The sequence below is a fragment of the Phacochoerus africanus genome, chromosome 11, assembly GCF_016906955.1.
Source record: "Phacochoerus africanus isolate WHEZ1 chromosome 11, ROS_Pafr_v1, whole genome shotgun sequence".
In the NCBI taxonomy this organism is placed as follows: domain Eukaryota; kingdom Metazoa; phylum Chordata; class Mammalia; order Artiodactyla; family Suidae; genus Phacochoerus; species Phacochoerus africanus.
Window position 1 is genome coordinate 71,905,330 of NC_062554.1, and position 25,157 is coordinate 71,930,486.

Consider the following 25,157-nt stretch of genomic DNA (forward strand, 5'->3'; position numbering starts at 1 on the left):
GCCGCGTCTGCAACCTACACCACAGCTCACGGCAACACCAGATCCTTAACCCACTGAGCAAGGGCAGGGACCGAGCCCGCAACCTCATGGTTCCTAGTCGGATTCGCTAACCACTGCGCCATGACGGGAACTCCTATTTTCTTTTTAAATGACTTATTTTTTCCATTATAGTTGGTTTACAGTGTTCTGTCAATTTCCACTGTACAGCAAAGTGACCCAGTCACACACATATATATATATACATTCTTTATCTCACATTATCCTCCATCATGTTCCATCATAAGTGACTAGCTACAGTTCCCTGTGCTATAAAGCAGTGGACTCAGTTTTTTAATTTTAAGGGTTATAGATATCTTTTGTGATGTTATACATTTTTGCTTAAGATGAGGCTAAATAAAAAGTAAATTAAGACAGTAAAAAAAACAAAGTGAATATAGTTATCATAAGAATATGGTAAAAACCATGAAGGTTAAAAGAGAGGACACAATTTGGAAACCACTGTCATAGCAACAAGGAGGAACCCGGAGTGGATATGTGCCAGGATTCCCGGATTTAGGATTAGTTAGCTAAGGCAATCAGGGAGTCTGCTTCCAGAATCCACAGCTTGTGAATTGTCAGCTGCACACTGTAACAGGTGGGTCAGCACTGCATTAGAAGTCAAGCTGGAAGTAGGTCGAGCTGGTGGCTGGACCCCAGAACGCAGGAGCATAAGTGAGAAGCCTGGACATTCAGCTATCTGGGTATTAGCACAGGAAATACCAAACGTGAACTGAGCAGGAACAAGGGTCTGATCCCGTGGCTGTTTTCAAGGCCACAGCCAAACCGGCAGGAACCACCTAGGAGACAGGGCACCCGCCCCAGGAAGCGTGTATGATAGGCCCAGATGGATTCATTCTCCTTCAGCCTTAAAGGCACATGGGCCTGGATTCTGACATTGCTTCCCCCTCCAGTCTGTTACTTCTCAATTTACTACCTCTGTGCAAGGCTCCAAGAGAGGGGACACTTTCTCTTATGCACATTTGAAAAGCCAATGGGTTTCTACCCAGCACATCACTTTCCCAGAAAAGTGAAGCAGACTGTTGCCTCTGGTATCATAGGACTTTCCTGAACCTCCAACACAGGGTCCCCCTTCCCAGACCCAATACTGGGGTCAAGAGATGGCTATTCCTAATCATCCTGGATTGGAGCACAGAACGAATTTTCCCCTAGAAAAAAATGTTGTCAACAGAAAATAAATTTTGATAAGTAATGTTTTATATTTGTTCCAAGTCACACAAGAGTCTCTGCAAGCTAGACTGGGAACCAAATTACCAATTATACTACTTCTCCAGTGGGCAAATGTTTCAATGCTATAAAATAAAAATTGGGGTTGCAATTGTTCCCTAAGAGGGGACCACCTATATTAAAAATATAGCACATCCCTTACTAGAGAAGGCTTAACATTACGTATCTTAAATTTCATCTTTCTTTTAACATATTCCAGAAAAGGGTGGGAATTATCATCAACTGCGACTGGTATTCAAATTTTGTACTACTGAAAAATTAGAGATTACCCTTCCTCACCCCTGCAACAAAAGAAGGACCGAATCTTTACCTCCGAGGAAAATCTAAATATATTAATGTAATTTCAGTAAATATTTCTTTAATTAACTATCCATGGTACCAAGTTATTTCTGGGATGACCTGGAATGACTGTTTTCCTCCCATACTGCAATATTCACAGTCAATTATCCCTGGTTCTGACCATAAGCCTTTAACCCAATATTTTCCACACTTGTCTGATGAAAAGAATGACATAATGCACTTTTTTTTTTTTTCATTTTTGGCCGCCCCAGGGCATATGGAGTTTCCGGGCCAGGGATCAGATCCAAGCTGCAGCTGCAGCATCGCTGGATCCTTAACCCACTGTGCCAGGCACTGAACCCTCATCCTAGCGCTCCCCAGACACTGCTGATCCTGTTGCGCCACAGTGGGAACTCCCATGATGCACTGTGTAAAACAAGAGTGTCCAGTCCCAGCCCAATAATGAATCTGAATTTCAGGGAGAGGTCTAGGAGCTGCACATAGAAAGACCGCCCATTCCAGGCAGTTCTGTCACCAACCCAGCGCCTCTGACCTTGGAGGGTGAATGAGGATCACCTGGGCTTGTGAAAACACAGGTTTCTGGGCCCAGCCCAAGAGCTCCTGCTTCAGTCCATCTGGGGTGAGGCCCAAGAGTCTGTGCTTCCAAAAAGCTCCCCAAGTGACGGTGACGTTGCTGGTCCAAGACCCACGCTTCCAAACCACTTATTTAGCCTACTTGGCAAACACTGCAGCTGAATTCAGTATTTTTTTCTTCCGTCCTTGGTAGAAAAACACCACCAGACTCACAAGACTTCCTTTGGACTACTAACTCTCAGACTTTTAAGCTGTTTGATGGTAAGCAAATTTACTGCTGCATCTCAGTTATCTTCTATTGTGAGGAATAAAAAATCAGTGCGAGGGAAGAGGTTTGGTCCTGAATTGGCACCAGTGGCCTGCTTTAAACATCTGTGTACTTTGATCATCCTGCCATGATCCCCCGCTGGGAGCTATAGATGAATCTTTGCGGAGGTCTAGAAATGGGTCCCCCAATTTATCATGTGCACAAAACTTGATTTAGTTAAAACAAACAAACAAGCAATGGCTGACTGCACCTTTAGCTACATTTTGAACATGTCCAATGGGAAAATACTCAGCTTCCCAACTCACATGTCCTCATGGAAATAAAAAGAGAAAACAAAGAGAGATTAGATTAGGATTAGGCTCTCTGTTTATTTCTGACCAGGCTGGATTCGGTACCCAGGTATGCATCATTTCCCTATCCGATCTTTATTATATTGTTTAGCTATTTCTTGTAAGTTGAAAATCAAACAAATGAGTCCAAGACTCTCAGATCAGAGGGTCCCTGGAAGTCCTCTCAGCACCCACTCATTCTAGGAACGCCACTGAAAACACCTCCAGTATGGAGTGCTGTAGTTTTGTGGACACCCATTGAGAATGCACTATTTTCAGGAACCCCAATCTTCTCTTCAGATAACACTAATCATTATTTTTTTCACCTTCTGAGCAAAAATCTTTACTTTTGTAATTTTAATATCTTTGGTCCTAGCTCTGCTCTCTATAGGACCTGGAACATGTCTAATCTCTCCTCCACATGACAGCATTGAAAGTATTCTGAAGTAGCACTGACATCCTTCTTGCCTATGCCTTTTCAACATACACATTCTTTTTTTCCCCCCAACTATTCCCACCATCGAAATTTCCATATACTTAACAGCCTTGGTCCTCCTCTTGTGGAAAAGTCCACCTATTTCCTCACTAAAAGAAAAAAACACCATGTCATGTTTATCACATCCTATCATCACCAACAAAGACAAAATACATTGTAGCAAGAGTGAAGTCTTCCTTTCCAAACAGAGTTTCTGAGAGCTGGAAGCTATAGCTACACATAGCCACACTCTAAGGACTGAGAAGGTGGTTTCGGGACAGGCTTCAAAGGCGGAAGCAGGTGGATCTGGATGCTGTGACCCTACATGAAACAGATGCTAGGCTGCCACTTAAATTATCCAAGACCCAGAAAGTTTCTTTCCAAGAGAGACAGAATGAAAAAAAAAAAAAGGCATTTCTTACTTTCTACGAAACATTTCTGCAAATATGCAGCCAACGCTCCAGAGGTCCACAGGGGTGGCGTAGCTGGACTGAAGCAAGACTTCTGGCGCTCTGTACCACAGCGTGACGACCTGCAACGGCAAACGGATCTCAGCATTACTGAGGGAGGTGGCTGTTGGCTTAAATTCCTCATCCCAGGGGGTTTCAGGCCGACACTCAGCTCAGAAAGAACTCCTAAAATCACATGGGGACACTGAGATAGAAGAAATAAGTAACCAGGACTCCTTGGTGACAGGCCAGGAAATGACATCATCCCCACAACCTGGTACCCACCTCAGATTCTACTAGGATGATAAAATAACAGCTGCAGAAAGCAAAGCAAAGGCTTAAAAGAAACCTTAACTTGGAAGTATTATCTTCTTAAAAGGGCTTTAAAAAAACAACACATGGAGAGTAGGTGACAGCAACGATTGCAGCTCAATTCTCACACCAGCATTATTTCGAAACTAGAAGGTGAGTCCAGTGGCTGTTGGATGGGGACCCTGAAGTCTACAGAGCAACCAGGACAAGTCAAAAACTATCATGAGACTATGGGGAATCAAAATAAAGCCCCCTTCAATGCCACTCTCTGCAGAAAACAAAAAACGAAGAACTTAGAAGAGAATGTGTAACCCGATTATTTATACCCTGTGTGTAAAAAGTCATCTAGAGGAAAGGATTCCAAAATGGGAAGTATCCTATTTCATCTAATACCGAGCAGTGTATAATAATAGATAAAACAAACACAACTGCAATTGTTTCTTCAAGGTTGAGAGAGAGAGGTGAGGAAAACACATCATTAAGGCTCCAGATTTATAAGAGTATGTAGGGGTTCAAGCGATTCTTTTTTTGGGGGGGAGCAGCTATTCTATGGATGTCTGAAATGAAGGTATATTGTTTCTTGCCAGTGAAGGGAATTCAATACATAAATCTATTACATAAGCATTTCATATTATTCAAGGTCCTTTTTTATCATTACTTACTGTTTGTTTTACTTAACTGTACTTTGGTTGATGTCTATCTAAATTTCCTGAAACTCTGCATTATGTACTTTGAAGCCATAGTACTTAGTGCATTAAGGTTGCAGTACCAATTCTCAAAAAAATGGCTGCAATCAATTTCTTTCTTATAGGCATACACTTCTCCCAACCAAGGCTGGAATTTGCTTCACCTTCCATTGATTCTGGCTGGGCCCTAGTGACTTGCTTGATCAACAGAATAGGATGGAATTAAATAACATCTGAGACTACCAAAGCTAGGTCATAGAAGCCTGGTGGCCTGGGCCTTTCTGAATGCTTGCTCTTGAGATGCTTCCTCTTGGAACCCAGCTGCCATGCAATGAGAACTCACAAAGCTTGTTCCCATCAACAGTGCCCCCTGAGTTCTCAGCTGAAAGGCATATGAGTGAGCCATCCTGTACAGTCCAGCCTGATGGTCCCCCAGATAACTGCAGCCCCCTCCAATGTCACACATAGCAGAAGAACTGTCCAGGTGACTCCAGTCAACTCCCAGGATGGTGGGGGATAATAAAGTACTTACACATCCTTACAGCTTGCTCACATACAAGCCACACCACTGGCTCCACACCCTGACTGTGCATCAGAATCATCCACAGAGCTTTTCAAAAAACACAGGTGTCTGCGCCTTATTCATCCCTAACTGAATTATATCGCCATGGGTGGGGCCCAAGGAATTCTTCTTTTTCTTCTTCTTCTTTTTTTTTGGGGGGGGGGGTTAAACTTCGTTAAGTAATCCTATCCATTAATCTGTCGATGGACATTTAGGTTGTTTCCATGTCTTGGCTATTGTGAATAGTGCTGCAATGAACATAGGGGGTGCATGTATCTTTCTGAATGAAAGTTTTGTGCAGATGTATGCCTGGAAGTTGGGGTTAGTAGATGCAAACAACTGCGTTTGGTGTGGATAAGCAACGAAGTATATGCAGTTGCTGCTATATAGCACAGGGAACTATATCTAATTACTTCTGATGGAACATAATGGAAGATGTTATGAGAAAAAGAACCTTTATATATGTATAACTGGGTCACTTTGCTGTACAGCAGAAAATTGACAGAACATTGTAAACCAACTATAATAACATTTTAAAAAGTTATTATTAAAAAAAAAGTAACCCCATCCCTTGGCTAGGTTTGAGCACCACTCAATTACACAAACATATCCTCTAGCTCCTGCCTCCATGCTTTTGTTGACACTGTTCTAGTCTGGGAAGCTCTATTTTCTCCTCCACATAATGAAATTATGCATATCCTACAAAACTCGGCTTTGCCATCATGTCATCACCTCCCTGAACCCACTGCCACCTGAAAATCAAACCTTGGAACATAGCTCATAAAATGGGTCGCTCGAGAGGGCACAGACCCAACTTCATTCATCGTTATGTCTGTAAATGTCCATCACAATACTGAGCACATAACAACTGTGGTTCCACAAATATCAAGTTGATGATTTGAAGGCCATTATTCCTGGAAGATACCTGGGCAAAGTCCAACAATCAGTCAATCTCCCAAAAGAAGGTACTCACTACTTTTGCTAAGAAGAGTGTCCAATTCTGAGCCTAGTTTTTAGTTACATAATTTATTTCTGCTTCACTAATATTTCTAGCTGGAGGAACACTTCCCTAATTCTCTGATTCGCTGTAAACCAAAGTGTGGGGCAAACTGTCCATACAGTTGTAGTCCAGTGGTTTGGGGACATACACAGATATTGTGAGACCACTTAGTTAGCTTCTCACTTCAGTTCAAAGTCTAGCATCACATGAAACGAAAAGTTTAATCTGAATACAGCATAATTTGAGGCTGTTCTAAAGAGGCTATGTTTTCTGATTAATTACCCATTCAAAAACACTTTAGTAGAACCATCTTCATTTTCTGTACTTAAATATGATACTTACTATGATCATCAAATAAACATTTAGACAGCTAAAATAGTAAGAACAATATTGATAGTTAGGAAATTCCCTTCTATTCCTTTCAGAATAGTTACTATTCAAAATGGATAAGGAATTATTAGCAAATGCATTTTAAAATGTACATTGGAGCTCCTGTCGTGGCGCAGCTGTTAATGAATCTGACTAGGAACCATGAGGTTACAGGTTCGATCCCTGGCCTCATTCAGTGGGTTAAGAATCCGGCTTTGCTGTGGCTCTGTTGCAGGCCAGCAGCTACAGCTCTGACTGGACCCCTAGCCTGGGAACCTCTCCGTATGCCATGGGTGCGGCCGTAGAAAAGACCAAAAAAAAAAAAAAGTCTGTTAATACTATTTGATCATTGCCTTTTATTCTACTAATGATGTATTAATTACATCAATAGATTTCCTATTATTTCTTTCTCTTCTTGGAATAAATCATTCCTAATCATGGTTTATTATTCTATTAATAGACTTTTGGAGTCAAACACTGTTAAGTAAAGGCAAAGGATAAATGACAACCTGGGAGAAAATATCTAAAACAAATTATATCAATAAAACAATACAACAGAAAAACAGATAAAAAAACCATGAAAAGACAATTCACAAAAAGAAAGAAACCACCATAGATACACAATCTCATTATAAGAAAGGAAAGAAAGGAAAGAAGAAGAAAAGAGAGGAGGAAGAAATTCATCATAATAGGGGGTATCATTTTTGCCTGATTGGCAGAAATGGACAGAAAGACACTATTTAGGACTGATATGCTATGGGGACCCTGTATGTTTTAAACTGTAAATTGGCACAATCTTTTTAGAGGACAATTAGAGAGTGTCTATAAAATTAATAGGGCCCATGCCCTTGAACCAGAGTTCCATTTGTGGGAATTTATCCAATGGAAATATTCACACTAGTATACAAAGAGGCATTCCCAAGGATGTTTATTCCACAATAATTTTCAATAGGGGCATATTATTCAGCCACCAGAAAGATGAACCAGTTCTCATCCTTCCCACTCTTGCTCCGTAGAAAGATGTCCATCACACACTGTTGAGTGAATAGTAAGTTTTGGACAGTGCAAAGTATTTTCCAATTAAAAAAAATTTTTTTCAGAGCTGCACCTGCAGTATATGGAAGTTCCCAAGCTAGGGTTTGAATCAGAGCTGCAGCTGCTGGCTTACAGCCACAGCAATGCCAGATTCGAGCCACGTCTTTGACCTACATCACAACTCACGGCAACACTGGATCCTTAACCCACTGATTGAGGCCAGGGATTAAACCTGACTCCTCATGGACACTAGTCGGGTTTTTAACCTGTTGAGCCATGATGGGAGCTCCATTTTCCAATTTTTATTAACAGATTTTGTGTGGGTGCATAATGATCATTTACGCACACAAAAATGTCTGCCAGGATTCTACACACAGCCATTAAGTTTTAAGTGGACTGTTGCCACGGGAACAAGGCAGTGTGGGAGATGGAGAGTGGAAAGGAAAGGAGGGGCTGGGCAACAGTTTCAGAGGTGTGAGATCACTCAGCTGGTGTCAGGAAACACAGTTTATAGCTGAGAAAACAATTTCAGAGAGGTTGGGTAAATTGGCCAGAGTCACAAAGCCGACACATAGAAGAGCTGACATTCTTCCAGATACCAGTTCGAACCCTGTGCTCCTTTACCAACATCCAACACAGCATCCTTCCCTCAGCATTTCAAAACACCTGTAAGTCAGCAGGCACACACGGACTGGTTGTAATTAAAGAAACAACAACAAAAAAGAGATTTTAAATTTACTTTGAAAAAAAATTTTTTTTGTCTTTTTGCCATTTCTTGGGCCGCTCCTGCAACATATGGAGGTTCCCAGGCTAGGGGTCGAATAGGAGCTGTAGCCACCGGCCTACGCCAGAGCCATAGCAACTCGGGATCCAAGCCACATTTGCAACCTACACCACAGCTCACAGCAGCGCTGGACCCTTAACCCACTGAGCAAGGTCAGGGATCGAACCCTAAACCTCATGGTTCCTAGTTAACCACGGAGCCACGACGGGAACTCCACTTTGAAATATTTTAATGTGAACTTTTTTTTTTTATCTTCTTTGGACTGTACCCTTGGCATATGGAGGTTCCCAGGATAGGGGCTGCATCGGAGCTGTAGCCACTGGCCTACACCACAGCCACAGCAACACCGGATCCGAGCTGCATTTGCAACCTACACACCAGTTCACGGCAACGCCAGGGATTGAACCTGTATCCTCATGGATGTTAGTCAGATTTGTTTCCGCTGAGCCATGAAGGGAATTCCTAATGTAAACTTTTAGAAGTGATTACTAATCTCAAAAGTGCAGCTACCCTTTGTTAAAAGAAAGGTTTAAGAAAAATCTTTCTATAACTTCAAAATTCACTTCTGAACTACAACAGTGCCCTATGTGGTATGACGTCTATGTGTCAAATTCCCATTTGATAACTTCAATGAAAACTAAGATTTAAAAATCTCTTTGATATCCCTAAGATCTCTGCTTGGTCTCTGTGTAAATCACTGTCACAAGGTGAGAGGAATTAGATCCATTCATTAGGTTTATATTTACATTCTATCTGAACTATCAGCATTTGTCTAAAGAAACATCTTTTTGGTTTAATCCTTGTGGAATTCAACATGCTTGAATTCCAAGAAGTACAAACTGTATATTTCTAGTTAATTCTCTAAGAAAATAACCCCAACACTGCCTGAAGCCTCCATTTAAAGTAAAAAATTACTGCCTTTTGCAACAGATATAAATCTAATAGTTGTTTCCTATTTATGTAATATTATCTCATGTATCAAGAGAGCTTCCTCAGTTTTAATTTGCTAATTTATGTGGCCACTCCACGTTCTATGACCCAGAGTCCTCCAACCCTCACTTTAAGTCACTGTAATTTAAAATATCTCAAATAATGACAATTTCTGTAATTTCATGGGATTTCAAATATAGACGTTCCAAACTTTTGAGAACAAACTGTAACAATTTTCCCTGGTGGTAAAATATAAATCTTGTTTCCTTAGGTATTATTATAGTTCTGTGCCTCTAAAAACTTCTGCTGGAAAACTGGCCTAACTTAAAACCAGTTTAAATCACACATAAACAGGTTAATTTTTATTTGCAGGTTTTATAAAGAATGGACAAAACTGGTAAAAATGCTTCAAGGTTATCGTGCATGAACAGGGAAAGTTCTCATGAGGTAAACAATTAACGTCTACCTGCATGTTCTCTAATAGTTCTGCATATCCTCAAAAACAAAATAAAAGGTCTATTAAAAGATATGTTGAGGGAAGCAATGAACGCAATGTATAAAGATCGACATTTAGAAAACTATGACAAAGGTGGCTTCTAATGATAACGCAGTTGTCTACTAAGCAAAGATAACAATAGGAACTATGGACAGAGTTCGGTGGTTGGAGCCAGCTGGAACCAAAGCAAATATGATGTTTATTACAATCATTACATGTATTAGCAGCTTCTAGAGGTGCTGAATGGATCTGGCAACAGGAGGGGGAGTGGAAAACAGGGGGAGTTCAAGGATATTTACACAAGGGGATGTATCTGTTTAAACTGCTTTGATCTCTACGCACATTTTTTTGAAACAGTTCAATAACAGTGTAAGATAAAGTAGAGCCAAGGCCAACTCTGACTCAAAATACATGTAAGAGTAAACCACTCTAACTTAGTATTTAACAGTCTCACTCTCTTTTTTTTCCAGCTGCACGCATGGCACATGGATGTTCCTGGGCCAGGGATCGAACCCACATCACAGCAGTAGCCTGAACCACAGCAGTGACAACATTGAGTCCTTAACCTGCTATGCCACCAGGGAACTCTGATTTAATAGTTTTTATTCATGTATCCTTTCACCAATATCCTAAAAAGTTTGCAGCTGTTATTAGATGGCTACATGCTCCAGGCGCAGAAAAGCACAGTATACACGTGGCGCTGGACATCTTCCTTTTGCCTCTCTGGTTGGTCTCTGTCTTCAGAGGAGGATCTGCAGCCACCATTTGTCTCCAGTCCCTTACTGGGTTTGGCCAATGGGAAGCCTAGGCAGGAGTTCAGAGAGGAGGACGAGTGAGGCTGAGTCTTTTTAACTCCTTGACTTCTTCCCAGCAAGGCCGTCCAGAGCTGGTAGTGCTGCTATCACAAAGGCAGCATGCATCCAGAGCTGCCCACTCCATTGGACTCCAGGAACTGCTTCCCACCTTCCTTCACGCCTGGGAATGGTATCAGCCTGGCTGAAACCAAGACTCAAGATAGTGCCATTCACTGGGCTTCCCCTGCACCCACTTCTTCGTACATTTGTCTCTGTAAACAAACCTTCCTTGAATTGTCTTATTTTGAGTGTGCCATCAATTTCCTGTTGGGACCCTGACTCATACATCTAGTTTGTAGATGAAGAAACTAATGTGGGTGGCAACTTTTTCTCAGTTTTCCTGTCTGTCAAAGAGGACGTTTAGCCAGTATGATGTGTAAGGTGACCTCTGTTAGCAGTTGAAGAGTCCCTAAATGATGTGGCAATGATAATGAGGGTTTTAAAAAGGCATATACTGCACAGAACCAAGAACTCTATCTCCGGACATCCTTACTGGCCTTTGATTTAGTAATTACTTATGGGGTATATGGTGTGGGGACATTCTTTTTCCTGGGCTCACTTCAACAAGTCTCAAATGTAAACTTCTATAATGGTTTCTGAGATGTATAGATATAATCCCTAAAATAACTCAAAATTTTTGTATTACTAAAGTCAAGGCTTTCTAAGCTATGCTCTAAGCTATTTATTTGCTTCCTATCAGTAAAAAATGCTCTACTATGTTATGTTTTTCCCTCCAGAAGACTACCATAGTTTTGAAAAATGAAAATCAACATTAGTGGCTTTTTTTGGGGGGGTCTTTTTTTTTTTTTTTGGCTATTTCTTTGGGCCACTTCTGCGGCATATGGAGGTTCCCAGGCTAGGGGTCGAATCAGAGCTGTAGCCGCCGGCCTACGCCAGAGCCACAGCAACGCGCAATCCGAACCTCGTCTGCAAACTACACCACAGCTCACGGCAACGCAGGATCGTTAACCCACTGAGCAAGGGCAGGGACTGAACCCTAACCTCATGGTTCCTAGTAGGATTCGTTAACCACTGCGCCACGACGGGGACTCCTGGGGAGGGGGGGTCTTTTTAGGGTTGCACACGTGGCATATGTTGGTTTCTAGGTTAGGGATCGAACTGGAGCCACATCTGTGACCTACACCACCACTCACGGCAATGCCAGATCTTTTAACCCATTGAGCGAGGCCAGAGGTCAAACCCCTGTCCTCATGGATACTAGTCGCGCTTGCTACTGCTGAGCCACAAAGGGAACTCCAGTGGTAACTTTTCACTAGCTTTTCCTAAAAGGTCTAAAAATTCAGTTCTTTAAAATTATACACTTAAGATACTATAAACAACCAGATTTTAATTCTGCCCAGCACAGTCTTGTTATTGTAAGGCCAGTTAAATGGAGACTATTAAAACAGTTAAAATACCAAAAAAGGCTAACACACAAAGTACTTTGAAACAAGTAATAATGGAATCATCTCAGGTGGACTCATGTATAACCTAAAGGCCAGAAAGAGATTTCTTTTTTTTTCTTTTTAGGGCTGCAGCCACGGCATATGGAAGTTCCCAGGCTAGGGTTGAATAGGAGCTGCTGCTGCCGGCTTATACTACGGTCGCAGCGATGCCAGATCTGAGTCATGTTTGCGACTTCCATAACATTTCATGGCAAGGCTGGATCCTTAACACACTGAGTGAAGCCAGGGATTGAACCTGCATCCTCTTGGATATTAGTTGGGTTTGTTACTGCTAAGCCACAACGAGAACTCCAGAAAAAGATGTTTTGATACATGACCAAAAATGGCTGAGGTGTACGTAAAAATAAGATTGTCAATATTGAGCACTGAGCTGATAATGATCCTGGCTTCTGCTGTACCAGCAGGAGGGCTGTCGCTCCTTCCAAAACCTCAGGTCTCTGGACTCACTTGGGGCCACTGGCTCCCATTTAGAGGTGCTGATTTCCAACCACCTGGCCAGTGCTTCTGTGGTTCTCTCTGTGGGACATTCTTTCCTTGAGTCTCTGGCAGTGTGAATTCTCACATATCACTTCCTTCAGGAAGCCTTTCTTGATCTCCCAGCTGGAAGTGATTGCTCTTCCCTGAGCTTCCACTGCACATCTACAGTTCTTGACCCTTTTCATTTTGCATTACAGTCATTTGATTCATTGGCCACAGTGTATATATAGTGTCATGCATGGAAGGTGCTCAGTAATTGTCTGATGGTTGGATACCTAAATGACCATGAGAACTAACTCCCAAGGGTAGTGCTGATGGTGGACAGAGGGAGTCCTCTAGCCTGGAGAATATGGGGAGAGCAATGTCTAATAATAACTGAAGACTTCTGAAACTGAAGATGATTCAAAGAACTAGAGATATTCCATGGTCTTGACTTGGAAGAATTAATATTGTTAAAATGGCCATACTACCCAAAGCAATTTATAGATTTAGTGTGATCCCTATCCAATTACCAGGACATTTTTCACAGAACTAGAACAAATAATCCTAAAATTTATATGGAACCATAAAAGACCTAGAATTGCCAAAAGCAATTCTGAGGGAAAAAAACAAAGCAGAAGAGAAGGCATAACCCTCCTAGACTTTAGACAATCCTACACAGCTAAAGTAATCAAAACAGCATGGTACTGGCACATAAATAGAGAGTCCTAAAATAAACCCACACACCTAGGGTCAATTTTGACAAAGGAGATAAGAAAATACAATGGAAAAAAGATAGTCTCTTCAATAAATGGTGTTGGGAGAGTGGGACAGCCACATGCTAATCAAGAAGTTAGAACACACCCTCACACCATGCACAAAGATAAACTCAAAATGGCTTAAAGACTTACATGTAAGACATGACACCATAAAACTTCTAAAAGAGAATACAGGCAGAACATTTTCTGATGTAGATCATACCAATGTTTTCTTGAATCAGTCTCTCAAGGCAATAGAAATAAAAGCAAAAATAAACCAATGGGACTAATCAAATTTACAAGCTTTTGCCCAGCAAAGGAAATCATAAACAAAATGAAAAAACAACCTACAGTCTGGGAGAAAATATTTGCAAATGATGTGACCGATAAGAGCTAATTTCCAAAACATACAAACAACTCTCACAACCCAATAATAAAAAAACAAACAACTCAATTGAAAAATGGTCAAAAGACCTAAATAGATATTTCTCCAAAGAAGACATACAGATGAGCCAATAGGCACATGAAAAGATGCTCAACATCACTAATTATTAGGAAACACAAATCAAAACTACAATGAGGTACCACCTCACACCTGTCCTAATGGCCATGATTAATAAGTCCACAAATAACAAATGCTGGAGAGGGTGTGGAGAAAAGAGAATCCTCTTACACTGTGGGTGGGGATGTAAACTGGTGCAGCCACTATGGAAAACAGTATGGAGGTTCCTCAAAAAATCAAAAACAGAATTACCATATGATCCAGCAATCCCAATTCTGGGCATATATCCAGACAAAACTATAATTCAAAAAGATATATGCATTCCTATGTTCACAGCAGCACTATTCACAATAGAAAAGACATGGAAAAAACCTACATGTCCACTGACAGATGAACAGAAAGAAGGTGTGGTGTGCGGTGTGTGGTGTGTGTGTTTGTGTGTGTGTGTGTATAATGAAATATTACCCATCTATAAGAATGAAATAATGCCATCCGCAGCAACATGAATGGACCTAGAGATTATCATACTAAGTGAAGTAAGTCAGAAACAGAAAGACAAATGCCATATTATATCATTTATATGTGGAATCTAAAATATGACACAAATCAACATATCTATAAAACAAAAACCGACTCACAGATATAGAGAACAGACTTGTGGTTGGCAGGGGGAGTGGAGTGGGGTAAGGGAAGGAAAGGATTGGGAGTTTGGGATTGGCAGATACCAACTATTATATATGGGATGGGTAAACAACAAAGTCCTATGATATAGCACAAGTAACTATAGTCAATATCCTGTGATAAACCAAATGGAAAAGAATGTGAAAGAATATATATATATATATATATATATATATATGTGTGTGTGTGTGTGTGTGTGTGTGTGTGTGTGTACAACTGAATCACTTTGCTGTACAGCAGAAATTAATACAACACTGTAAATCAACTGTACTTGAATAAAATAAATTAAAAAATATAAGGACTTTTACGTAATCAGGATTTTTTTTTTTTAAAGGAACTGGATCTGTGGAGGGAGGTGGGGCTGAATCCAATTTGATTGAGAGAACATGTAAGAAGACTCAAAGGTCAATGGCACAAGGAAAATAAGCTGAGATGGATGTTCTCTCCAAGCAGGGATGAAGGGAGTCTTCAGGGGAGCAGGCCCTCTGTAGACAGAGGACCACATACTGTCTGAGGTGGTGTGATAATGACCCACTGAAGGATGAACAGGGGTAGAGTTCAGGGACCCAGGCTCTGACCTTTCGGGATATCAGTGGCACTTATCCTGTCTTTTTGAGCCTCATACCCGCCTCTCATTTTGTTAATGTTCAAGCACATCTGCCTCAAAAAGGTTTTACATGAGACATCAAGCCTTCAAAGGTCGAAGTGAACGTCCACACATTTCATCATGTGAATGCCACTCTATGAGAGGTACCCTGTTAGTCCTGCATGATGGCCACAAACTAGAAGAGCAGCAAGGCAAATCGGTTGGCTGAAGGACAACGTGGGGTCGGTGGGTGAGTGGGGTGATCAAAGCGCAGAATGCTGGGGTCCTCCTACCTTTCCAGTAACTCCTTGGCAGTCTCTATCCTGATCCATCCCTTGAATAGTCGTTTTCTCTAAGGCTGTTGCTTTTTTTATGTAATGTGCAATTCCTGGGGCGCGTCCTATGTGGAGGACCCTTAAGGCTATACTGCACTCAGAATTCTGCAGAATATCTGACCCACATGCCCAACTCTCTCCTGGACATCGCCCCTCAGGACCCCCAGAGGGACTTCAATTCCAAAAGGCACACATTGCTTTTTCTCTGAAATGTGTTTCTCCTCTCAGATTCCTTCTCTCTGCAAGCAAAATCCCCACCTGCCAGGTCCCCATGCATCCCCACTCTCGATCCCTGCCAGATCCTTCTGTGAAACTGTCCTCTCCTGAGGGTCACAGGACTTCCTCTGGGGTCCCTGCCTACCAGCCCACCTCCTTCCAACCTGTCCTCTCTAGGGCATCTGAAGCTGTGCTGCCTCCACTCCTGCTTAAAATCCTTCATCCATTCTCCAGAGCTTTTAGGGTCAAGTTCAAGTCCAGTTTACCCACAACGCCCTTATTCTGGCTTTACTGCTTGTTATTCCTTCACGGAAAAGCTTTCTCAACACCCTCAGAGGCTTTATGGTTGTACAAATATACATGCTGTGTCATGCCTCGTGACCTTCCCATACACTGAGAACTTTCTTTGCCATGTCCTCTCAGAACGGCAATCTTTTTTTTTTTTTTTTTTGGCATTTGGAAGTCCCTGGGCTAGAGGATCAAACTTGCAATGCGGCAATGAAAACACTGGATCCTTAACCCGCTGAGCCACCAAGGAACTCCATGAAAACGCTATTCTTTTTTTTTTTTTTGATTTCTTGGGCTGATCCCGCAGCACATGGAGGTTCCCAGGATAGGGGTCTAATTGGAGCTGTAGCCACCGGCCTACGCCAGAGCCACAGCAACGCGCAATCCGAGCTGCCTCTGTAACCTACACCACAGCCCACGGCAACGCCAGATCCTTAACCCACTGAGCAAGGCCAGGGATCGAACCCGCAACCTCATGGTTCCTAGTGGGATTCGTTAACCACTGTGCCACGACAGGAACTCCGATAATGCTATTCTTAATTCTTGTGAATCCTGCCCTGCTTAGTCCTCCCCAATGACGTGAAATCACAGTGCTTATCACACTGTTTCCCATTCACTGTGTGTCTACTGCCTACTAGACCCATGGCCAGCCCTGTGAGGGTGAGACTGTTCCTGAGTGGACTTTTCATCCCCAGCCCCTGACAAAGCATTGTGTAAGGCAGGTATTAAAAAATGTTATGTTCCAGCACATGGATGGGTAGCCAGAAGACAGTGGAATGGAGGGTTACAGGGGTGGAGGGATAACCTAGGGCAGGATGCAGGGGTTTCTATTATAGGAGAAATGTACAGACGACAGTCATGTCCCCATACCTACTTCAGGCATATGCTGAGAGTCCACCAGCATGATCTTTAATCAACAGATGACTTTTTAATAAAGTGTGAGGGCCATTTTATTTTTGGAAAATGAAGTTTTAAAATGCCTGAAGGGCCCGTGTTTTCCTTCAGGCTGTATTGTTTAAATTTCATCCTGAACTTGTGAAACTTAAAATAGTTACCGCTTGCTAAATGTCTATTATGTTTCAAGTAACAAACTCGCTCTCTTTTTAGAAGTACAGTATAGTGCAGTTTTGATTTTGACACTGAACAATCACACACTTGATCTCTCCCTGCCTTCGCTATAGAAACCAAGCAAATATTTGTAGACATTCCTTCAACCTTCACAGATAAGTAGAAATGAAAATGATTCTGAACACAGGATATGGCAGGCTACAGAGCTCATCGTTTTCTTTTAAAAGTTGTTTTAACTCTTAAGAAAATCTATATACTTTGGGAGGCCACATCATCACTCAGACTTGTACGAGAACTTAAACATTGACTTTTAATTATACAAACAGCTGAATGTCTCTAAAGTGCATGCTTTCTTTCTCCTTAGTTACTATATTCATTTTTTACACCGGCTGCAGGTAAAACTCAAATGAACACTTGCAAGCTATTTGGTTAGTGCAAATGATGAGGAAAATGGAAGCATGGTTTTAGAAGCTAAGTTCAGGCTCAAACATTCTTGAACATCTTAAAATTCTGCGGGCACAACCTTCCTTAAATGGGAAGGATTCGTAGATCCTCCGCTGGAAGGAACTACCAAGGTACAGCTCATTCTGCAGTACCCGTTCCCCCCAAAGTTTCTACGACACATCTCCACCTAGAAGGCTCACAGAGATAAAAGCAGGAGAAGACAACCTGCCATACTATTTCCAACTCATCTGGGTGACCAGAAATGAACCCAAGTCTCCAGAGGGTTCTGGAGCTCCTACTGTATTATGTGCTTCAGCTATTAAAGGCAAGAAAAGAAGGAAACTATGCTCCTGAAGATTAGACTTGCGATATTCGTTTAGCAAGATTAAAACTGCAAAACAAAAAAAAGGAGAAGGAGGCAACAGAGGGATTTCGATTGCGGCTTAGGGATTCTGGTTAGAAAGAAGGAAGTATTTTCTGACAAGAACTGTAAAATGTCAGATGGATTACTGTGGGATTTTTGTGACCTCTTCTCTAAAAACGTTTCACTTTTATCCCATCTGGGGTGGCGGGGGGCAAGACGTGGGCTAAAGAAGGAGGGAAAGAAGGCATCTTTAGGAAACAGAAGATGTAGAGTACTGGGCTGGGTTGACTCCATCATTCCCTAATGTCATCTTCCATTGGGGGTATGAAGTGAGTACCAGTGACTCTACTTTTAAAGATAAGGAAGCTGACAGAGTTCCTGTTGTGACAGAAGAGCAAATGCACAGAGGACTCAGCAGTTAGCGAACCCAACTAGCATCCGTGGGGACTCGGGTTCTATCCCTGGCCTCACTCAGTGAGTTAAGGATCTGGTGTTGCTGTGTGCTGTGGTGTAGGTTGCAGATGCAGCTTGGAGCTGGCATTGCTGTGGCTGTGGTGTAGGCTGGCAGCAACAGCTCTGATTAGACCCCTAGCCTGGGGACCTCCATGTGCCATGGGTGCGGCCTTAAAAAGACAAATAAATAAATAAATAATAAAGATAAGGAAACAGACTCAGAGAGTTAAGCAACTTGTCCAGAACCCATCAGCTAGTAAATGGCAGAACCAAGATTTGAAACAGGGCCGATCTGATTCAAGTTCACTCTCTATGCTGTGGTGACTGAATGACCTGTGGTCTTTTTTTTTTTTTTTTTTGGTGGGGGGAAGGGGAGTCTTCAACTTAATTATAGGTTTAAAAGTCAATATTTCTAAAACAATCATTTCCATAGCAGTGTAAGTATAACTGAAAAGCTGACAAGAACAAAAGCAATGGCTTTCCTAGGATAATGATGCCCCAAAGGATTTCACCAAGACAGCTTTCAGGTGTAGGCTCAGGGTTGTGGATGTGCAAACGATCCAGGGTGGACCAGGAAAGCCTCCCTACCCCCAAGCCCCTGGTGCCGTGTGACCAGTGAAGGCGTGTTTCACACTATCCTCCAGAATATTCCTCCTCTGGGGACCATGGCGAAGTCTTTCCTCCCAAACTTGTTCTCCTTTTGAATTCCCTCTCTCTGCGAATGAAATCACCATCTAGCCAGTTCCCCAAGCTACACCTTTCCTCAAACTCACCCCTCATCCATTTATGCAAGTAAAGAGGGTGCCGTCTTAACTTGACAGAAGAGCAAATGCACAGAGGACTGGAGTTTTGGAAAAAGGAGAATGAAAAGTACACAGTTTGGATAACCTGAATATTATCACCCACCATTTTATAATATCAATCTCAAAAGTAAAAAAAAAAAAATCACATCACTGGGCATAAAAAAACTTCGGGTTTGAAGACTCAGTGTAACTGTTGGATGTGATGACATCAATCTGGATTTTACTCTCTGATTTCAAAGTTACTAAAAAAGAAAAGTCTGATAGATAATGTGTCCCAGCCCTTTACTGTCCCCTTCTATTTTTTTTAAAATTAAACTTTCTATGCTTACAGATTTCTTAAGACATTTACATCTTCTCTTTGAGGAGGAGAAGCAAGAGATCATCAAAAGAGAATAGAGTGCTGCTCATTAAATGACTATAATATATATAATTCATTTGCTCTTGATGAGCTGCTGTGCTTCTCTTAAAATTGTCTGTTCTAGGAAGAACCACACTAATACCAAGGACTCTGCAGAGTATTTCTAGGTACATCCGCTATCAGGAGAGAGACATGTGTGAACATAAAAACCAGCGGAAGACTTCTCACCTAGGCTAAGGAGCTCATGCTGCACATGTGTTCAGGGCACTGTGGCTGCTGCATGCAAACGCTACTTGAAAGGAAAAGTAATCCTCCAGTTGGGGTATAACTTGGCTTTTACCTCAGAGCTAATTCAGAGAAAGACTACTTTTCCATTTAGAAACATTTCAAAGAATGTTGCTGCTTTCTAGAAATCTGTGGCCGGTAGCTCCTCCTTTTATCCGTGAAACTGCTAAGGTTTTGATAAATGGTCTAAGAAATGATTGCAATGGTGTCGAAGAAAACATGTAGATTGTAAAATATTTTATTCTTCAGTAACTAAAAAGTCATCTTAAATCACCATTGTGGATGCTTAATACATGGAGGACCCTGATGCATGGCAAAAATAGAAGCAGGGCCTAGTGATGCTGTCTGTGAAAACTTCCAGAACATTCTGAGAGAGAGAGTCTCCTTGCTCTATATTTCCACAACACACCTCTTTTATAGTCCCTGCTGATGTGTGATGTGACCACAAAAATCTGCTTCCATCTCTATCAAACTGACAAGACTCAACGGCAGCACTGGGCCTTAATTATCTTGGGGTCCCCAAAGCCTGGTGCAGGATGGCCCACACCAGGCATCCAATGACTATTTGCTCAATGTATGACCAAGAGGTTCTCGCAAACTTGCTCCCAGACTACAAAAGCAAAACAAAAAACCAGGGAAGAAAAAAAAAAATCTGTCTTTAGATTATTCTGAAGGTACAAAAGGTGTTTCAGATTCATAAATAAGGAAGCAGAATCAAATTTATACATCATACCTTAGAGGAAATTTCTCCCAAGGAGCAAATAAATTTTACCTACATATTGTCATTTCTCTCTTTCCCTCTCTCTTACACATGTACACACCTAGGTAACCACCACTCAGACCAAAATATAGAATATTTACATCCCCATAGAAGGCCCTCTTGTGTTTTCTTAGTCAATACCATTTCTGTACCACTATTCTGACTTATATCATCATGGATTAATGTTGCTGGATCTTCATGAACTTCATATAAAAAGGAATTATGCAGTTTCTGTATCTGGTTTCTTTTGCTCAATACCTAAGTTCTCTTATTAACAACCTGTTGTTCCTATCAGTAGTTTGTTCTTGGTCATTGCTGTATAGTATCCTATTGTGTTAACATGCCAGCATTTATCTAGCCACTTTTCTTCTGCTGATGGTGTTTCTAGTTCTTGGCTATGGTGAATGAAAATTCTGTTATGAGTATTTTTGCACATGTGTCATACTGGACATAGACACTCATTTCTCTTCTCTGTCTCTGTTTCTTTCTCTCTCTCTCCCCTCACCTATCTATATAGAGAGGGAAGACATATATTTGATACCACAGAACAGTTTTTCCAAGTACAGCAGCTGAACCATTTTACACTCCCACTAGGAAGGCATCAGAGTTTCAGTTTCTCCACATCTTTGCTACCACTTGATATTCTCAACCTGTGAAGTTAGTGTGTAGTATACTTTTCACAGACCAATTTATAAGAATATAAGATTCCAAAAAAATGACAATATAGTCTGGGTTATTAAAGTACTAACTAGACTCTTTGAAATAACAGAATCAATAATGATATCTATCACTTGTGAATAGATGTGCGGCTCTGTGGTTTAATACAATTTTTTAAAAATTTATTTATTTTTTGTCTTTTTGTCTTTTCTAGGGCCGCACCTGTGGCATATGGAGGTTCCCAGGCTAGGGGGTCCAATCGGAGCTGTAGCCATCAGCCTTCGCCAGAGCCACAGCAATGGGGGATCTGAGCTACATCTTCAACCTACACCACAGCTCACGGCTATGCGGCCATGCCAGATCCTTAACCCACTGGGCGAGGCCAGGGATCAAACCCACAATCTCATGGTTCCTAGTTGGATTCGTTAACCACTGAGCCACGACAGGAACTCCTAATAAATTTTTTAAAACTTGGGCTTCTCTTCTCACTTTTGCTTCTGTTACACTGGACTTTTAGCAAGTTCCCAACTCTTTAAGCATCTATTTGGTCTTTTCTGGAGGTGTATAAACTATTTATTTATACAGAGTTCTTAGACAATTTGGGTATTGAATATGGAAACTAAACAGAAAGGTATTTTGAAATGTTTCTGCCAAGATTCTAAGTTAAAATATTAATAGTGTAAAAGTCTTAGAAGTTGTTGGATGGTGGTTTTTATTAGATTTCCTTCGTGAACCACATTCTGGAACATCATTACAAACTCAAGTACAGAACCATACCTGTCAGTATATGGTCCTGTAGCCAGGTTAAGAGGCAAAGCCCAAGCTATTGGCCCCCATTGCCACGTTACCCTCTGGAGAGGTCACGGAGCCACATTTCCATCTGCGGTGAGCCCGCATTCACTCTCCCCCAGGCATGAAATTTAAACATGGGGAACCATGGCAACTGTTTTGGAGATGGAGGTCACTACCGGACAATAATCAGTACATGCGTGGTGCCGTTTTCCTTTGTTTGGAAACTCGGAATGACTGCAGAAATTATTTTCTTCATTTGCAGAGTGCTACTTGATGGTGGCACTCCATGCTGGTGACTGAACCTCAGTTCCTGCACTTATGGGGCTTATAGTCTCTAAGACTATAGACTAGAGTCTATACACTATAGTCTGACTGATTGCAAAAGTGGAGTGGATAATGTGGGAAAGAAGACTAGGACTCAGCCCAGAAAGTTACGCTTATTGCAGTAAAACTACAGAATCTGTGGGATTCTACGTTCGACCTCAAAAAGAAACAGATTCACATCATTTCATCAACACTTCCAATTAACAAAGACATTTCCAGCAAAAGAGGAATTCTGGTAGTATCTTGGAGAAAATGCAGGAGGAACCCATTTGGCTACATTGCTTAGTCCTGACTGCCTATGTGCCCGTCTCCCATGGGAATTTAGAGGACAATATTGCCCAGAGATGGTTCATGAAAAACAGTCCTAAATCACGTTTGAGAATATGCTGAATCCACTCTCTTGAAATTCAGTTTTTACCCTGACATATTAAAGGATCTGAGAGGTTCTACATTTAAAAAAGAAACCTGTGAGATCCTGCTGTATAGCACGGGAAACTATATCTAGTCACTTGTGATGGAACATGATAGAGGATAATGTGAGAAAAAGAATGTATATATGTATGTGTGACTGGGTCACTTTGCTGCATAGAAGAAAACTGACAGAACACTGTAAATCAACTATAATGGAAAAAATAATCATTTAAAAAAGAAAATATAATATGTGAAATATATATATAAATATATATATGTGTGTATGTATAGTGTGTATATATATATACACACATATACATATATATATAAATAAAGAAACCTATTTAATTTGACATTTACCAAGTATTGTCCATAGAATGATTTTTTTCCCCCTCATATAATACCTATTACTATCCTATAAAATTAGGGATCCCTGGAAAATCCTTTGAAAAGGAATAGTCTATGACAATGTACAGAGTTAGGAGCACAAATCACCCAAAATAAATTTAGAACGCTTGCTTGCTTGCCACTGAACATTCTTAACCAATGCCATCCTGAAAAATGAGCTGTTTTATTTTGCTTTAAATAGGCAACGTAAATGAAAATCTGGTTTTGCACTGAATATAAAGGTACAAAACGAAAACATAAAATACTCTTCAGGACTTTGCTATAACCACTGTAACACGGATTACTACTATATGATAGTACAGATGGAGATGGCGAGAAGGTTTTGCTATGTCTGTATTAACTATACGATTTCTGTTAATACAGATACGCTCACATTTAGGAAGTGGGTGTTCTAAATCAGTTATTTACTTTCAATTACCTTTTTAAGGACAAAGTAGAATTCACGAGTTCCTGTTGTGGCTCAGCGGTTAATGAACCTGACTAGCATCCATGAGGATGTGGGTTGGATCCCTAGCCTCACTCAGTGGGTTAAGGATCTGGCATGGCCATGAGCTGTGGTGTAGGCTAGCAACTACAGCTCTGATTCTACCCCTAACCTGGGAACCTCCATATGCCATGTGTATGGCCCTAAAAAAAAAAAAAAAAAAAGGCAACAGCTCCGATTGGACCCCTAGCTTGGGACCCTCCATATGCCGTGGGTACGGCCCTAAAAGACAAAAGATAATAATAATAATTAAAAAAATAAAAAGTGACCATAATACATTGTGGTTGGAACTACAAGACATAGAGAAAGTGCTATAGAAGTGCACGTGACTTCGTTAAAGAGAATAGGTAATTTATTGCTCCTACAATAAACTATACATAATCCCATCTGTATACATTAAAAATGTGACTGCCATCAAGAAATTAATAAATATTTATTGAGCACCTATTATATACTATAAATCTGCATGCCAGACTTCCTTAAACATCAAATTACTATTTGTCTCATGAAATTTCATATTGTTCTCAAAAGGAATATAAAATTTTTCTTAGATTCTTGGGTGATTTTTACATCCAGAATTAGAGGGAGCCAAACTAAAGTGTAATTTTACACTTTGGAAAAAGTCTAAGGCAAAGAGAACATTATATGCAAGCAATCCCTGGGATTCATCATCAGAAATATACTCATTACATGCGTTCACTCATTTCACAGTTAGAGCCAGCAGAGGGAGTAAACCTCTTCAAAGGAAAGCCTCAAGTATATACAGAGAAATAGAAGACTTGATTTTTAAAAAAGATTTTAATTTTTTTAAAAAGTAAAGTATAGTTTATCTACAATGTTGTGTCAATTTATGCTGCACAGAAAAGTGATTTGGTTTACACACACACACACACACACACACATAATTCTTTTTAATATGATTTTCCATTATGGTCCATCCCAGGAGATTGGATATAGTTCCTGTACTACACAGTAGGACCCTGTTGTTTATCCATTCTAAATGTAATAGTTTGCTTCTACTACCCCCAAACTCCTAGTCCATTCCTCCCCCTTTCTCTTGGCAACCACAAGTCTGTTCTCTATGTCCATGAGTCTGTTTCTTTTTCGTAGATAGATTCATTTGTGCCATATTTTAGATTCCATATATAAGTAATATATGGTATTTGTCTTTCTCTTTCTGACTTACTTCACTTAGTATGATCATCTCTAGTTGCATCCATGCTGTTGCAAATGGCATTATTTCGTTCTTTTTTTTTTTTTTTTTGCTGAGTAATATTCTCTTGCATGTATGTACCACCTCTTCTTTATCCATTCAACTGTCGATGGACATTTAGGTTGTTTCCATGTCTTGGCTATTGGGAATAGTGCTGCTATGAACACAGGGGTGCATGTATTGCTTTGAATTACAGTTTTGTCCAGATATATACTTAGGACTGGGATTGCTGGATCATATGGTAGTTCTATCTTTAGTTTTCTAGAGAACTTCCATACTGTTCTCCACAGTGGCTGCACCAATTTACATTCTCACCAACAGTGTAGGAGGGTCCCCTTT

At 40.9% G+C, this 25,157-nt stretch overlaps 1 protein-coding gene across 1 annotated transcript in view; it reads right to left on the reverse strand.

The window, feature by feature from the left end:
* The window catches only part of CDK6 (cyclin dependent kinase 6), a 254,288-nt gene that overhangs the window by 75,126 nt on the left and 154,005 nt on the right, over positions 1–25,157 (reverse strand). Inside the window, 1 exon segment of the mRNA XM_047753092.1 lies at positions 3,652–3,761. Within this exon segment, the coding sequence (XP_047609048.1) occupies positions 3,652–3,761 (110 nt within the window).